The sequence below is a fragment of the Lynx rufus genome, unplaced genomic scaffold, assembly GCF_022079265.1.
Source record: "Lynx rufus isolate CCGP_SWC_20201006 ecotype Redwood Valley unplaced genomic scaffold, mLynRuf1.p SCAF_2, whole genome shotgun sequence".
NCBI lineage: Eukaryota > Metazoa > Chordata > Mammalia > Carnivora > Felidae > Lynx > Lynx rufus.
In genome coordinates, this window is record NW_025814834.1 from 201539931 (window position 1) to 201553543 (window position 13613).

Consider the following 13613-nt stretch of genomic DNA (forward strand, 5'->3'; position numbering starts at 1 on the left):
AAACTCCTATTATATCTCTGAACTCAGATTATGGAATACCTAACATAATGCTGTGTGCATATTGTAGTATCTTTTATGATCGCTGTATTTCCCTTGTATTAAAGAAAAAAAGAAAATTGTATGATAGATCCTTGTTAAAAACTTGAAGGAAACTTTATATTGTAAAGAAGTATTTATAAATAGGCTCTTCTGTTAATTTGGTTTTGTTTTATATTTGGGAATGAGGGAGACTTGTTTCATAAATTCTTCCATCAGTATTTCTAAGAGAAGAGAATCAGCTAAATTGACTTAAGTAATATATGAAACTTACTGGAGAGAGATTTAGGTTGGGGTAATGTGAGTGATAGATATGGCATATTCTCAGAATTTATTAAGGAAATTACAGATATGGCTTTTTTTTCTTTTTATAAATGTGTTCACTCAAATATAAAACACTATTTTTTCTAATGAAGATTTGGCAATTTTATCGTAGTGCTGCCTATTAGCACCAAAACTAGATTTGGTAGTCTGTTATTTCAGATGCAGTTAGCTTCAGAAAATCTCATTGTAGTAACGTTATCTAATGTTTATGAAGTGCCTTATATACCGTGCAGTATGCTGAGAATAAGTACCTCACACTTTACATTATTGTCTTATTTAATCTTTAAAACAGTCCTAGGGAGTAAGTAGTAGCATTATCCCTTTTTATAGATGAGGAAACAGGCTTGTTAGAAGGATCAAGTGACTAGCCTGGGGTCATAGAATTAAGTAAATGCCTGGGGTTAGAATTGAACCCAGGTCTGTTTAATTCAGAAGTGCTCATAAATTTGGTCTGTGTCTGAGAGTTGAGTTTGCAGTTAAAAATGTTTCTTCTCTTTAAAAAAAAAAATTTTTTTTTTTTAATGTTTATTCATTTTTGAGAGAGAAAGAGAGTGTGAGTGGGGAAGGGGCAGAGAGAGAAGGAGACACAGAATCTAAAGCAGGCTCCAGGCTCTGAGCTGTCAACACAGAGCCCGACACAGGGTTCGAACCCATGGACCACGAGATCATGACCTGAGCTGAAGTCGGACGCTTAACCAACTGAGCCACCCAGGCGCCCCAAAAATGTTCCTTCTCTTAATGAAAGGAGAAGACTAAGGGAAAGCTTATATTGTAAACAGTCTGTAAAAATAAAGGAATAGTGGTCATATTCTTTTTAAGAGCTACATAGAAATGTTGTAGGACAGCAGAAAGGATTAGACAGTTAACTTCCAGTGATCTCAGTGGAGGAAAGGGACACGCATTTATTTTTAGGGGCTCATAAAAGATTGCCTTAGCTGCCACTGTTGCAGCTTCATTTAAAAGAACTCTATGTGAGATGGAGATTTGATAATATGTATTAATAGCCTTAAGGATTAAGTTTTTGCTATTTCCCTCAGTAATTTCACTTCTAGGGATTCAGCCCATGGAACTAATTAGAGATACCCACAAAAATTTTACTAAGATATTTACCATAGCATTTATAACAGCAAAAGATTGGAAACAGCCTACACATTGAATTGAAATGTGTATGTTACATTGCAATTTATAGAATGGAAAACTATAAATCATATTCTAATAAATTTACATTCTTTTTTTTAAAGTTTATTTTTGAGAGAGCAAGAGGGAGAAAGCAGGGGAGAGGCAGGAAGAGAATCCCAACCAGGTTTTGAGGTGTCAGCACAGAGCCCCATGTGAGGCTTGAACTCATTGAGCTGCAAGATCATGACCTGAGCTGAAATCAAGAGTCAGATGCCTAACCTAATGAGCCACCGAGGCGCCCCTAATAAATTCACATTCTTAAAGAATATTCAGCATCTTGAGAAAAGTTTCTTATTAATTTTAAAAAGCAACATGTAAAACTAAAAGCAATATAATATGCCAGGTTAGTATTTTTAAAAATGTATACATAAAGAATAATTTGGAAGAAAAAATGTGAATGTTCACAGTGTAGGCACTACAGATTTGATCTCCGTTACCATGGCGCCATACCAAGTGAGGCCACTGCTCCAGCGTGTACAGGTTTCAGTTAACACAGTCCCGTACAAAAGCAAGAACTGCCTGTAGTTTTTTCCTGTGCAGTGAGACTGTGCGGTTTTTTTTCTTTATACTTTCTATGTTTTCTTAATTCTCTATAAATACATCTACTCGCTTTATAATTAGGAAAAGTATTCAGATTAAATTACTTAGTATTTATAGTAAGTCATTCCAATGAGCGGTCATATCAACAAACCAAGATATTCTTTCATGTGTTTTTCCCCTAACCATTGGCATATACTTCAGTTCCTAACCAAACTAACTTTCTCTAAAGATCTACTAGTCTGATACGTATTACTATAAACTGAGCTGCTCAAATTAGTTTGGTTAGTGACTAACCAATAGTGAAATATTTGTGGTGAGAAAACTTGGGTATAGTTTGTGATAAGACCCCAGTGTGGGGCAGCAAAAGGATAGCACTCGACTTCATTTGCCACTGTTAGACCAGCTGTTCTTCCACATCAGGATCTTGGTGCTTAAAACAAATTGATAAGCTTTGTAGTTGTAGACATAGAGCAGTGGACTAGGAGTCAGGAAGCCAGGATTTGGTTTCCTCTTCTCTGTGGGTAGTATTGCTGTATAGTCAGACCATTTGGTCATGTTCCCTATTACTTGGAATTCTGGGAAGGGTGCTTTTAAAGGAAGGTATTTATATGCTTAAAGAGCCAGGCTACTGTGATGCTGGAGGCGGTGTTCATATGGTCTTTTATTCTTCTGTTCTTCATAAAATAATTATATATTAAATATCAACTTCATGTTTCTGGTCAAAAACATTGAAAACTACTGTAAGTAGCTCTTCCACTACTTTTCTTGGACTTTTTGCCCTGGTTTTTGACTTTATAAAGGAGCCAGTTTATAGACATTTTATACTTTGAAATTTTATTTAAAGTTTATTTAAAATTCTATTTAAACCTACCCTATGACCCAGCAGTAGCACTGCTAGGAATTTACCCAAGGGACACAGGAGTACTGATGCATAGGGGCACTTGTACCCCAATGTTTATAGCAGCACTCTCAACAATAGCCAAATTATGGAAAGAGCCTAAATGGCCATCAACTGATGAATGGATAAAGAAATTGTGGGTTTATATACACAATGGAGTACTACGTGGCAATGAGAAAGAATGAAATATGGCCCTTTGTAGCAACGTGGATGGAACTGGAGAGTGTGATGCTAAGTGAAATAAGCCATACAGAGAAAGACAGATACCATATGGTTTCACTCTTATGTGGATCCTGAGAAACTTAACAGAAACCCATGGGGGAGGGGAAGGAAAAAAAAAAAAAAAGAGGTTAGAGTGGAAGAGAGCCAAAGCATAAGAGACTCTTAAAAACTGAGAACAAACTGAGGGCTGATGGGGGGTGGGAGGGAGGGGAGGGTGGGTGATGGGTATTGAGGAGGGCACCTTTTGGGATGAGCACTGGGTGTTGTATGGAAACCAATTTGACAATAAACTTCATATATTAAAAAAAAAAATAAAATGAAATATTTTGAGGCTTAAAAAAATAAAAATTAAAAAAAAATAAAAATAAAAATGCTGCTTCAAATTACTCAGATTTCAATCTCCCAGTTTTTCTATTCCGTTTGTAATTACCATTAGGATTCCATCAACAACAAAATTTTAGCCAATTATACTACTGAGTGCTGGGTTAAAAAAAAAAAATTACAGATGACAATCTATTTTGCAAATCTCTTCTATAAAAATAAAATAATTCATTAGGTTGGTTTGCTGGTCAGACAAAAAAATGAAAGCAAAGGAGTTTGAGGTTTGTTTCTTATTTAGCATTGGTCAGTTGCACACAAGAAAACCGGCAGAAAAAGCTTCCATTTGTTGAAGGTTGCCAAATAAAGTCAATTTACTTCCAGAAAAAAAAAATTCTATTTAAAATTATTTAAAATTTAAAACTATATTTAAAATTATTTAAATTTATATATACTAAATAATGAGACTAGCAAAACATTTTCAGGTAATACTATTCTCAATAAGATAGTATTTTAATATAGTGTAATATAAACATGTTCACAAATCCAACACCTAAGATTCAGAACCTATTTAGAAAAAAAAATCACCTTGATTGCAATAAACCTGAAAGTTACCATGACACTGAAATGGCAATTTGTTTGCTAAAAAATGTGATACTCAACCACCAAGAATCATGGCACTGATACTCAAATTTCACATTATAAATGTTTAAAAAATAACATATTCAAATATTTTTAGTGTTGAAATTTAGATATAGTTAGGAGTTTAACTGTGGCTAACCTGGACAAGACTTTTTAAATGATCATAAACTGAGCGTGGAATGGGCGCCGACCCTCCTAATGCATGCTAAAGACAATGGTATTCTTCGTTCTTCTCAGATAAGTTATTTCATGTGTTTGATAGGTAAGAAAAGAAAACCCCTTTTGTTTTTTATGCTTTAAGAGTTTGGGGCAAGGCAATTGCCTTGAAATTTGGAAATTTGAAATTTTCACATCTCTCTTACATTTACTTATCAACAAATTTTACTGGTCTGAGTTGCACCTAGACATCTCAGTGCCCTGGTGAGCAGAGGGCTTTATTATCAATGCATTATATTTTTATAAATTCACTATCAGATTAGGAGTAAATGAAATGAGTTACTGTTGAATTTGAAGCTGTGGCTGACCATGGTATTAATTTCTTACCTGAAATGTGATTGATGAACCTTCTTGGACCTAATTATTACCTTCAACAACACTGATCCAGCAACCATAGCTGTTCAGAACACAGTGCACAACCAGACAGTAAGCTTTTTTTCTAAATAGACTTTTGCATAGCCAAAATTATCACCAACACTATTCACCATAAAGGGCATCCTTAGGCTGTCATGTAGAAGCAAAGCTTCATTTATGGTTTCCCAGGTTACTGCAGATGACAAAGGAGATAAAGCGAGAGACAAGAGATTGTCAAGTACAGATCACAGAAAGAAACAAAGTGATACAGAACTGTAATTGAGTTCTGTTTAGTCCCATCTTCACAAATCCCCATAGCCTCTGGCGGTGTCTCTGTAATGTATATATAGCACAGCACACTATTCATCTTTGTGACAATACTGAGAAAATGTAAAGGTATGTTCACTATTTCCTCCCTGCTGAGAAGGCAGGAAAGGATATAAATATGTTTTAGAAAGATTGTCATTCAGGAGCATTGTGATAAAAATAAAAGTGAACAGCTATGATGTCTATCGGTATGAGAGATTTATATGTTCTGACGTGGAAAAATGTCTTTCATAGATATTATGTGGAAAAGCAAATTATGAACTGTGTAACATCCCATTTTTATTAAAAAGAAAAAGATTAGAAAATACATAGAAGAAATCTAAGTCACTTCTATGCACAGTGTAATAGTGGTTAAGTATGGGTTCTGGGATTATATATGACTTTATTTTTTCCAATTGACATATTTCTGTCATGGTTTTAATTTATAAAAATAAGCAGGTATGTCTTTCCTAATCAGAAGGTAACAAAATAACCAACTTAAGAAGGCAGAAAAGTACTACTTAATACATTTTTAAGAAATTTGGTGCTTATTTAAAGGGTAAGTGAATTTTAAACTTATATGAAATGTCTCCCACCTTGACAATGGATAAATGATTTACCACTGTTCATGATCATCAGGCACTCTCTACAACAAATACTCCAGTTGAGTGTCAGTAGCTTTTTTTTCTGAACCCTGGTCAGTCTTCCCCAGCCATTGAAATGAACTTATATACATATCATTATTGGGATTTTGGCAAGATTTTTGTTTCTATAACTCCCCTCCCCAGTCTTTGAAATTGTATTTGCTTGTGGTATATTATGAGTGGGAGAATCAGTAACTTTCTCTTACAAGCAAATTTACTTTTGTTTTTAAGATTGAGGTTTTAAACCTACTGGCAGATATTTGAAAGCATGACCATGCTCCTCAGTCCCAGTGTATTGTTTGTAATTGGTCCAATTTATCTGATTCAGGTGCATTGTGGCCAGGTATGAAACCTGAAAGTGGTTTAATTCAGACTCCATCTCCAAGTCAACACAGTGTTCTTACCTGCACTACAGGGTTAACCACAAGCCAGCCAAGCCCAGCACATTATTCTTATCCCATTCAAGGTAAATAGGCATGGTTGTGTGTGTTTTATTATTGTTGTTTTTGTTGCTTTCAGTCTTCCTGTATCTTCAAATTAACTGGGTAATACAGGAGTTCTATAAAATAGAAGGGGGTGGTGTTTGCATTTGTGCATGCTTTTTGTGTTAGGTAGACCAGAACCCAGGACTGTGGTTCATACGTAGTTTAGCCTTTAAATGTGAACTACTTGGTAGAATTGAAGCCTTCCCTTTTGTACGTTGGTGTCCCGAAAACCTGTCAGATTTTTGTTTTAGTCTGTTCTCAGTGGCATTTTGTCCTATAAATGAGCAGAAGACTCCATGGGTTAGAACCTTGCTGACTTCTCTTACATGGAGTCCACATGGCGCCAAACACGAGGTATGTGCTGCTTTTCTCCTGCAGTGCTGCCATACCTCTGCCCCCACCTGCTGTTTCGTGGTGAGAGCATTTTTCTTGCTCAAAAAGTTCAGTCTTGTTTCTTTTTCGTGATGGAAAGTGTAGCATTAAAGCTTCAACTCTAAACACCTTTGCCTTCCTGAGTTGTTCTTCTAAAGGGTTAGAATTAGGACAGGACTATTAGGAACGAAGACAGAAACGCAGAAGGTGCTATGGAATGAATTCCCTACCCTTCCAGATCCAACACAGGCAATTTGTTATTGCACGACAGTGAGAGTTAATGTCCATGTACCTGGCTTCTCATCTGCCTCCTTTCTCCTGATGTCTCCCAGCTTTTAAATTTTATTCCTTTTAAAATGGGTGCTAGAGGAGTATGGGTGGGACAGCAAAAACGAGTCTGAGGTACTCTTGATGAGAAAGTGATGGTGATGTAGATTATTTTATTTGTTCATGTACTTTAGAGAGAGAGCGTGCACAAGCAAGTGGGGGGGGGGGTCAGAGAGAGGGAGACAGAGGATCTGAAGTGGGCTCTGTGCTGACAGCAGAGAGCCCGACCTGGGGCTCGAGCTCACAAACCACGAGTTCATGACCTGAGCTGAAGTCAGATGCTTAACCAACTGAGCCACCCAGGAGCCCCGATGTAGATTATATTAAATAAAATATTTTGATGCTTAGTTTTAATTGTTTTCAGTTAAATGATTGAGAACTACTTCTGCTTGATCCATTGAGAACAAACTGGTCACTACATCTTGAGATCTTGCTCTAAGTAAGATTACCTCCTAGTGGTTACTGAGTCTCCTCTTTTCTTATTTATTTTCCCTTCTTTCTTTCTTTGCCTCTTCCCTATCTTTCTCAAATGGGAATAAAGCAGGAGGGGAAAAACTAAAGAGTATGACTTTGTCTGTCTTCTCCTCTATCCCCTTTCATTTTTATGAAGTGTTTTTCTAGGTGACAGGGCTTTTAGATCCATCTACAGACAAATCTACTAGCCATGTCCCTCCTAAACAGATACATTCCTGATGACTGCACCTAAGTCATGAAAGAAAAGCAAGGAGTTCTCTTGTTTTTTATTAATAACCCTCTTCCTAGTTGTAAAATCACCACTCCTCTTGAATTTGAGAAACCTAATAGTTTTGCTTACTTCTTCCTCCTTGTAAAATAAGAGTAACTACCTTTTTAGGTTCTCTTAGGACTCTTGGTTTCCCCTGTTTGCTAGTGATGATCATTGTTGGTATTAAGTGCTTACTATGTACTTAGCAGTGTGAGCAACAGATAGGTGCTACTCAGGTAATCTTCACAACACACCTATGAGGAAACTACTGTTATTAATCCAGTTCTACAGATGGGGAAGATAAGATAAAGAAAAGCAAAGTAATTTGTCCACGGTCACAGAATTAGTAAATAATTAAGTCAGCATGTAAGCTAAGCAGTCTGACCCCAAAGCATGAGTGCTGTATTTTTGATTTTCAATGTTGAAGTCATGGTATCAGTTTCAACTCTGTTCATTAAGAACCTTTACTGACAGGTATCTAATTCATTCTTCCTCCCTTTTTCTGGTTAGCCTCTTGGCCCATTTTGTTGTTCATTAGAACTTTGGCACAGGGTAGAATTTAAGGCAGAAGGGTTACCATCAAGTTACCAAGTTTTGCCATTTGTTCTGAAGAAAAACTTGGTGTAATACAAGTTGAAACAACTAGCTGAAATGAAATACGAGTATTGGCAGAGTTGAATTACCTGGGTTTTCTGCTATCAAGCCTGACACAGGGCTCAAACTCACGAACCATGAGACCATGAGCTGAGCCAAAGTAGGCCACTTACGTGACTGAGCCCCCCCCAGGTAACCCCTCCTACTTTTTTTTTTTTAACTTTTTTTTAATGTTTATTTATTTTTGAGACAGAGAGAGACAGAGCATGAATGGGAGAGGGTCAGAGAGAGAGGGAGACACAGAATCCGAAACAGGCTCCAGGCTCTGAGCCGTCAGCACAGAGCCCGACGCGGGGCTCGAACTCACGGACCGCGAGATCATGACCTGAGCTGAAGTCAGACGGTTAACCGACTGAGCCACCCAGGCGCCCCCCCCTCCCACTTTTAATGTCACATATCATGAATAGTGAATGTTAACTATCCAGGGCTGCTTCACTTACACTATGTAATCACCCCATCCTTACACACACACACACACACACACACACACACACACACACACACACACCAAAAAAACAGCATTCTGTAGATTTTTTTTAATAGTCAAAACAGCAGTATCTCGTCATCATACCGCAAAGCATTCTACAATTGACATAACATATAGAATTGTCAAATCACGATATTGTACACCTGAAGCTAATGTAACATTGTGTGTCAACATACTGCAATTTCTTTTAAAATGTATTATTTCAGCCTAAAATAAAATCTACTTCTGGCTTGATCAACTCTGATCAAAACCTTTCTTCAGTTTATACAACAATGCTCATAAAACCCCTTTGTTAGGTAGATCTAACTTATTTATATCAGTTTCTTTCCTAGGGTGTGACTATGTGACCCAATCTCTGATTCTTTTCTTCAGTTGAGATGGTTTAAATGATTAGTATTCAGGTGTTAAGATTAATTTCAGAAATTTCAAAATTAATTTTAACTGAATCTTGACTTTTAATGAATGTGTTTGGCTTCTAATATTGTTGGTAGCATATGATAGTTTTTATTTTTTCCTCCCTTCCTTCCTTCTTTCCAATAGTCTCTCATTGACCAGGAGATTTGTTTTTGAATAGACTTTAGTTTTTATTTTATAATTATTTTTTCTAAGATTTTATTTTTAAGTAATCTCCACACCCAATGTGGGGCTCAAAGTCACAACCCTGAGATCAAGAGTTGTGTGCTTTACCCACTGAGCCAGCAGACACCCGAAACTTTAATTTTTAGAATAGTTTTATTTTTAAGACTTTTTTTTTTTGTTTAAGAGAGAGTGCACAGAAGCAGGAGAGAGGGGCAGAGGGAGGGAAAGAGAGAGACAGAGAATCTCAAGCAGGCTCTATACTCAGCACAGATCCCACGCTGGGATCATGACCTGAGCCAAAATCAAGAGTTAGACACTCAAGGGCGCCTGGGTGTCTCAGTTGGTCAAGCATCCGACTTCAGCTCAGGTCATGATCTCAGTTTGTGAGTTTGAGACCCGAGTTGGGCTCTGTGCTGACAGCTCAGAGCCTGGAGCCTGCTTCAGATTCTGTGTCTCCCTCACTCTCTGCCCCTCCCCTGCTCACACTCTGTCTGTCTCTCGAAGATAAAGAAACAAAAAGAAAAAAAGAGTTGGATGCTCAACCCACTGAGCCACCCAGGTGCCCCTAGAATAGTTTTGTTTTGTTTTATTTTAAGTTTATTTATTTGTTTTTGAGAGAGGGCAAGCGAGTAGGGGAGGGGCAGAGAGAGGGGGAGAGAGAATCCCAAGTAGGCTTCATGCTGTCAGTGCAGAGCCTGACATGGTGCTTGGTCTCATGAAGTGGGAGATCATGACCTGAGCCAAAATCCAGAGTTGGATGCTTAACCAACTGGGCCACCCAGGCGCCCCTAGAGTAGTTTTAGATTTATAGAAAAATTGAGCAGATGATACACAGAGTTATGTACCCCTCCATCTTGCACATAATTTCCCCTATTATTGATATCTTACATTAGAACGGACCATTTATTACAATTCATGACCCCATATTGGTGCATTATTATTAACTAAGTCCCTTTTTTGTTCCAGAGTCCCATCCAGAATACCACATTTCATTTAATTGTCATGTCTACTTAGGCTCCTCTTGACTATACATACAGTTTTGCAGGCTTTTCTTGTTTTTGATGACCTTGACATGCTATACTTGAATCCCACAAATTATATGGGAATATACATGTCTACAAGATATACATGAATCCCGCAAGTATTTATTGAGCATCACCTACTCTGTGCCAGATGCTTTGCTAGATATTGGAGATCATGAATAAGATAGTAAGATTCTGCCTTCATGGAGCTTACAGACGTGTGGGGGAAACAGAAATAAGCAAGTAAATAATTAAATAGATTTTGAAGAGTTCTCTGAAAGAAAAAAAGAATAGATTGCTGTGATTGGGAAAATAAGGAGTTAGTTTTTTAATATAGCGGTCAGAGAGTGTCTCTCTGAGGAAGTAGACATGCTGGGGAGGAGCCATCATGCTGGGAAGGCGAGAGGGACAGGCCGGGGAGCACAGTCCAGGCAGAGTGAACAACATTGCAAAGGTGCTCAATTGAGAAAGAGCTTGTCTTACTCTGAGTAACTTGAAAGCCAAGTGAGCAAGGGTGGGAGAGAGAGATATATAAAATTAGAAATGGGTAGAAAGCAAGTCTTGTGCCAACTTTTATGTACGATTAACCCTTAGATTAACCCTCTGGCTTTGGAACAGTGTTGTTTAATTTAGCTGTGCCTCTCACAGTTCTGTAACCACTGTCTTCTGATTAAAGCTGTTTCTGTATATTGACTGTATTAATTGGACCACTAGTGGGGCATGGTTCTCAGAAGCTTATCTCTCAATGATTTCACAGCTCCATTGTTGGAACAGGAGTGGAGACTATCCAAAAAACAGTTGGCCATGCTGTTGGCATTGGGAGAGCTAATAGCCTTCAGATATATGTCAATAGGAGTTACTACTTGAGTTTTGTGCTTTTTGTTGCAATTTCTATTGCTGCTTTGTTTTTTAAATATGCAGTTGAATATTATTTGTTGAGACATCTATATATGTGCAAAATGATAAGTACTTTTTTTGAAATCTGTGGCTTTTTAATCATAGTTATGTGTAGGGTAGGGTTTACAGTGATTGTGTACATTTTTTTGGGTGAGTTTAGCTTGGGTTCAAGCTAAACAAGAGCCTAAAAAGTATTTATTGTTTATTTAAGTATCATCTAACTCTGTCAATAGAATCTAAACTTGGTGAGGGCGGGGACTTTGCCTTGTTCACTACTCTATTTCTCAGTGACTGGAACAACTTCATGGGTACATAGTAAACTATGGTTTGCTGAATGAATGAACTAATGGCACATATTAGGAATGATTTGATTGATTTGGCGAAAGAAGTTACTGAGTCCTATAAACTTTTAGGTCAGCAGGCCAACATTTCCTATAATAGAAGTCACTATTGCTGAAAGTAGTTTATGATTTTTAGTAAGATACCTTTTATTTTTTTTTTTTTCAACGTTTATTTATTTGTGGGACAGAGAGAGACAGAGCATGAACGGGGGAGGGGCAGAGAGAGAGGGAGACACAGAATCGGAAACAGGCTCCAGGCTCTGAGCCATCAGCCCAGAGCCCGACGCGGGGCTCGAACTCCCGGACCGCGAGATCGTGACCTGGCTGAAGTCGGACGCTTAACCGACTGCGCCACCCAGGCGCCCCAAGATACCTTTTAATAACTTAGTATCAGCAGCCAGCTAATCAAGTCAGTAAACTTCCTAGCAGAGATAGTAAGAGTATGTGACTGCCGTTTGTAAGGTCTACCTTTTTACCTCTAGCCCAATTCAGTAAGTGGTCTGAAAATTGTTAAATTTATAAAACCACTTTGTGAGTCAGAGTACTTCCCCCATGTATGTAGAGATCAGACATGAATGAGTTGTACTGCTAACCATTTGTAAGTTAGTAAGAAGGTAGAACAGAATTAAAATAAAGGTAAATAGGAGGAAAAGAGGAGTATATGCTAGAAGGAGGACCAAAGAAAAATTGAGCTAGAAATGGACTTTGCTGGAAGAGTTCGACTTAATAGATTAAGTAAATTACTGATTTTCTTTCCCACCTTAAATCACCTCATGTCCTTCTGTCTGTTTTATTGCAGGGCTGCCTAGCATAAAGTACTGGTAATAGAACCTCAGATCCACTCAAAATTCTTTACCCACCGTAGTGATTAAAATCTACTTACAGAGTCATCTAGCCTGTGTATTGGACAGTAATTCCTTGTACTTGCCCTTAGTGGGGAAAAATGGGCCAGACCATAGTGGAGAAGAAAGTGAATATTGGTGAGAAGAAAACACCATCTATGAGGTTATAAAATCATTTACTTGTTGGGTTTAAGAAGGTAAACTCTTAAGAGTCCTTTAGTTCCCCTGGGGGAAGATGTAGTGTAGAAAAGAAAATCTCCCTGGATAATCAGGAAATTTGATCCCTAGCTCATCCAGTTGGAAGATCACAGTTGCCATCATGACTACCACTAGTTCCCATGACAGTAGACAAATTATCTTAACTCTTCTTGGTCCCAGGTCTTTATCTGAAAGCTGAGTTGTAGCAGTAGTTGTTCCTTAGACTTTCTTTTCTAATCTCTTCTAGGTTTTCTTCTAAGCAGAGTACCCTTAGGGAAAGGAATAAGAATTCCCTCTGATTTTGATGAATACTCTCAAGTTTCTGCTTCATTTGTTCACCTGCCCTGTTCCTTATGGAAGTTTTCCTGTTAACTTTACCTCCAAAGGACTTTGTTGCTAATGGGATGGGGAGTCAGATAGTCAGGTCTACCTGATGGTAAACCTTTATGGTGTGTGTGGCTGCAGGGGAACCGTGTCTAAGAGTGCTTATGGTAAGTGAGGGAGAGGAGTTCAAGACCAGTACCTCACAGTCTCATTTTCACTGTCCCCCTGAAAAAATCACTGTAACAAATACTAATCACTGAAGATTTGATTAAAACCCTGGTGGGATCTGTGATAGAAGAGTATGAAAAACCTAACTCAGATTCCTGTCCCAAGACAGACAGCCTAAATAGCTTACAGGGTACATTTTTACCTGGAGAGAATAATACGCAATATTTTCCAAGTTTTTCCAGGCTCATTGGTAAAATCATTAAATGCCAGATCATTGTGTTTGTTGATCCACATTAGTAATCCATTATTTGAGTAGAGCCCAAGAAGCAACTCCAGGCATGTTAGAATTTGGGGGATCAGCTCTATTTCTCAAAATAATTATGTTGCATTAGGAAAGGCATAATTTGGGGCAAGTGATAAGAAATATCACAGTATAGGACTTACCTGTGGATTTACCAGAGCTCTTGTTTCTGTTGGCTGTCAGTAAGTCACATTGCCAGTGAGTCATTTTTCT

The 13613-nt window shown here is 37.8% G+C and overlaps 1 protein-coding gene across 2 annotated transcripts in view; it reads left to right on the forward strand.

The window, feature by feature from the left end:
- Positions 1-13613, forward strand: part of EYA3 (EYA transcriptional coactivator and phosphatase 3) — a 98497-nt gene that overhangs the window by 47373 nt on the left and 37511 nt on the right. The window contains exon 7 of one of the 2 annotated variants that reach the window (XM_047082536.1): positions 6008-6145. The exons of the other annotated variant lie outside the window; for it this stretch is intronic. Coding sequence (XP_046938492.1) covers positions 6008-6145 — 138 coding nt within the window. The remainder of the gene's footprint in view (positions 1-6007; positions 6146-13613) is intronic. 2 annotated transcript variants of the gene reach the window in all.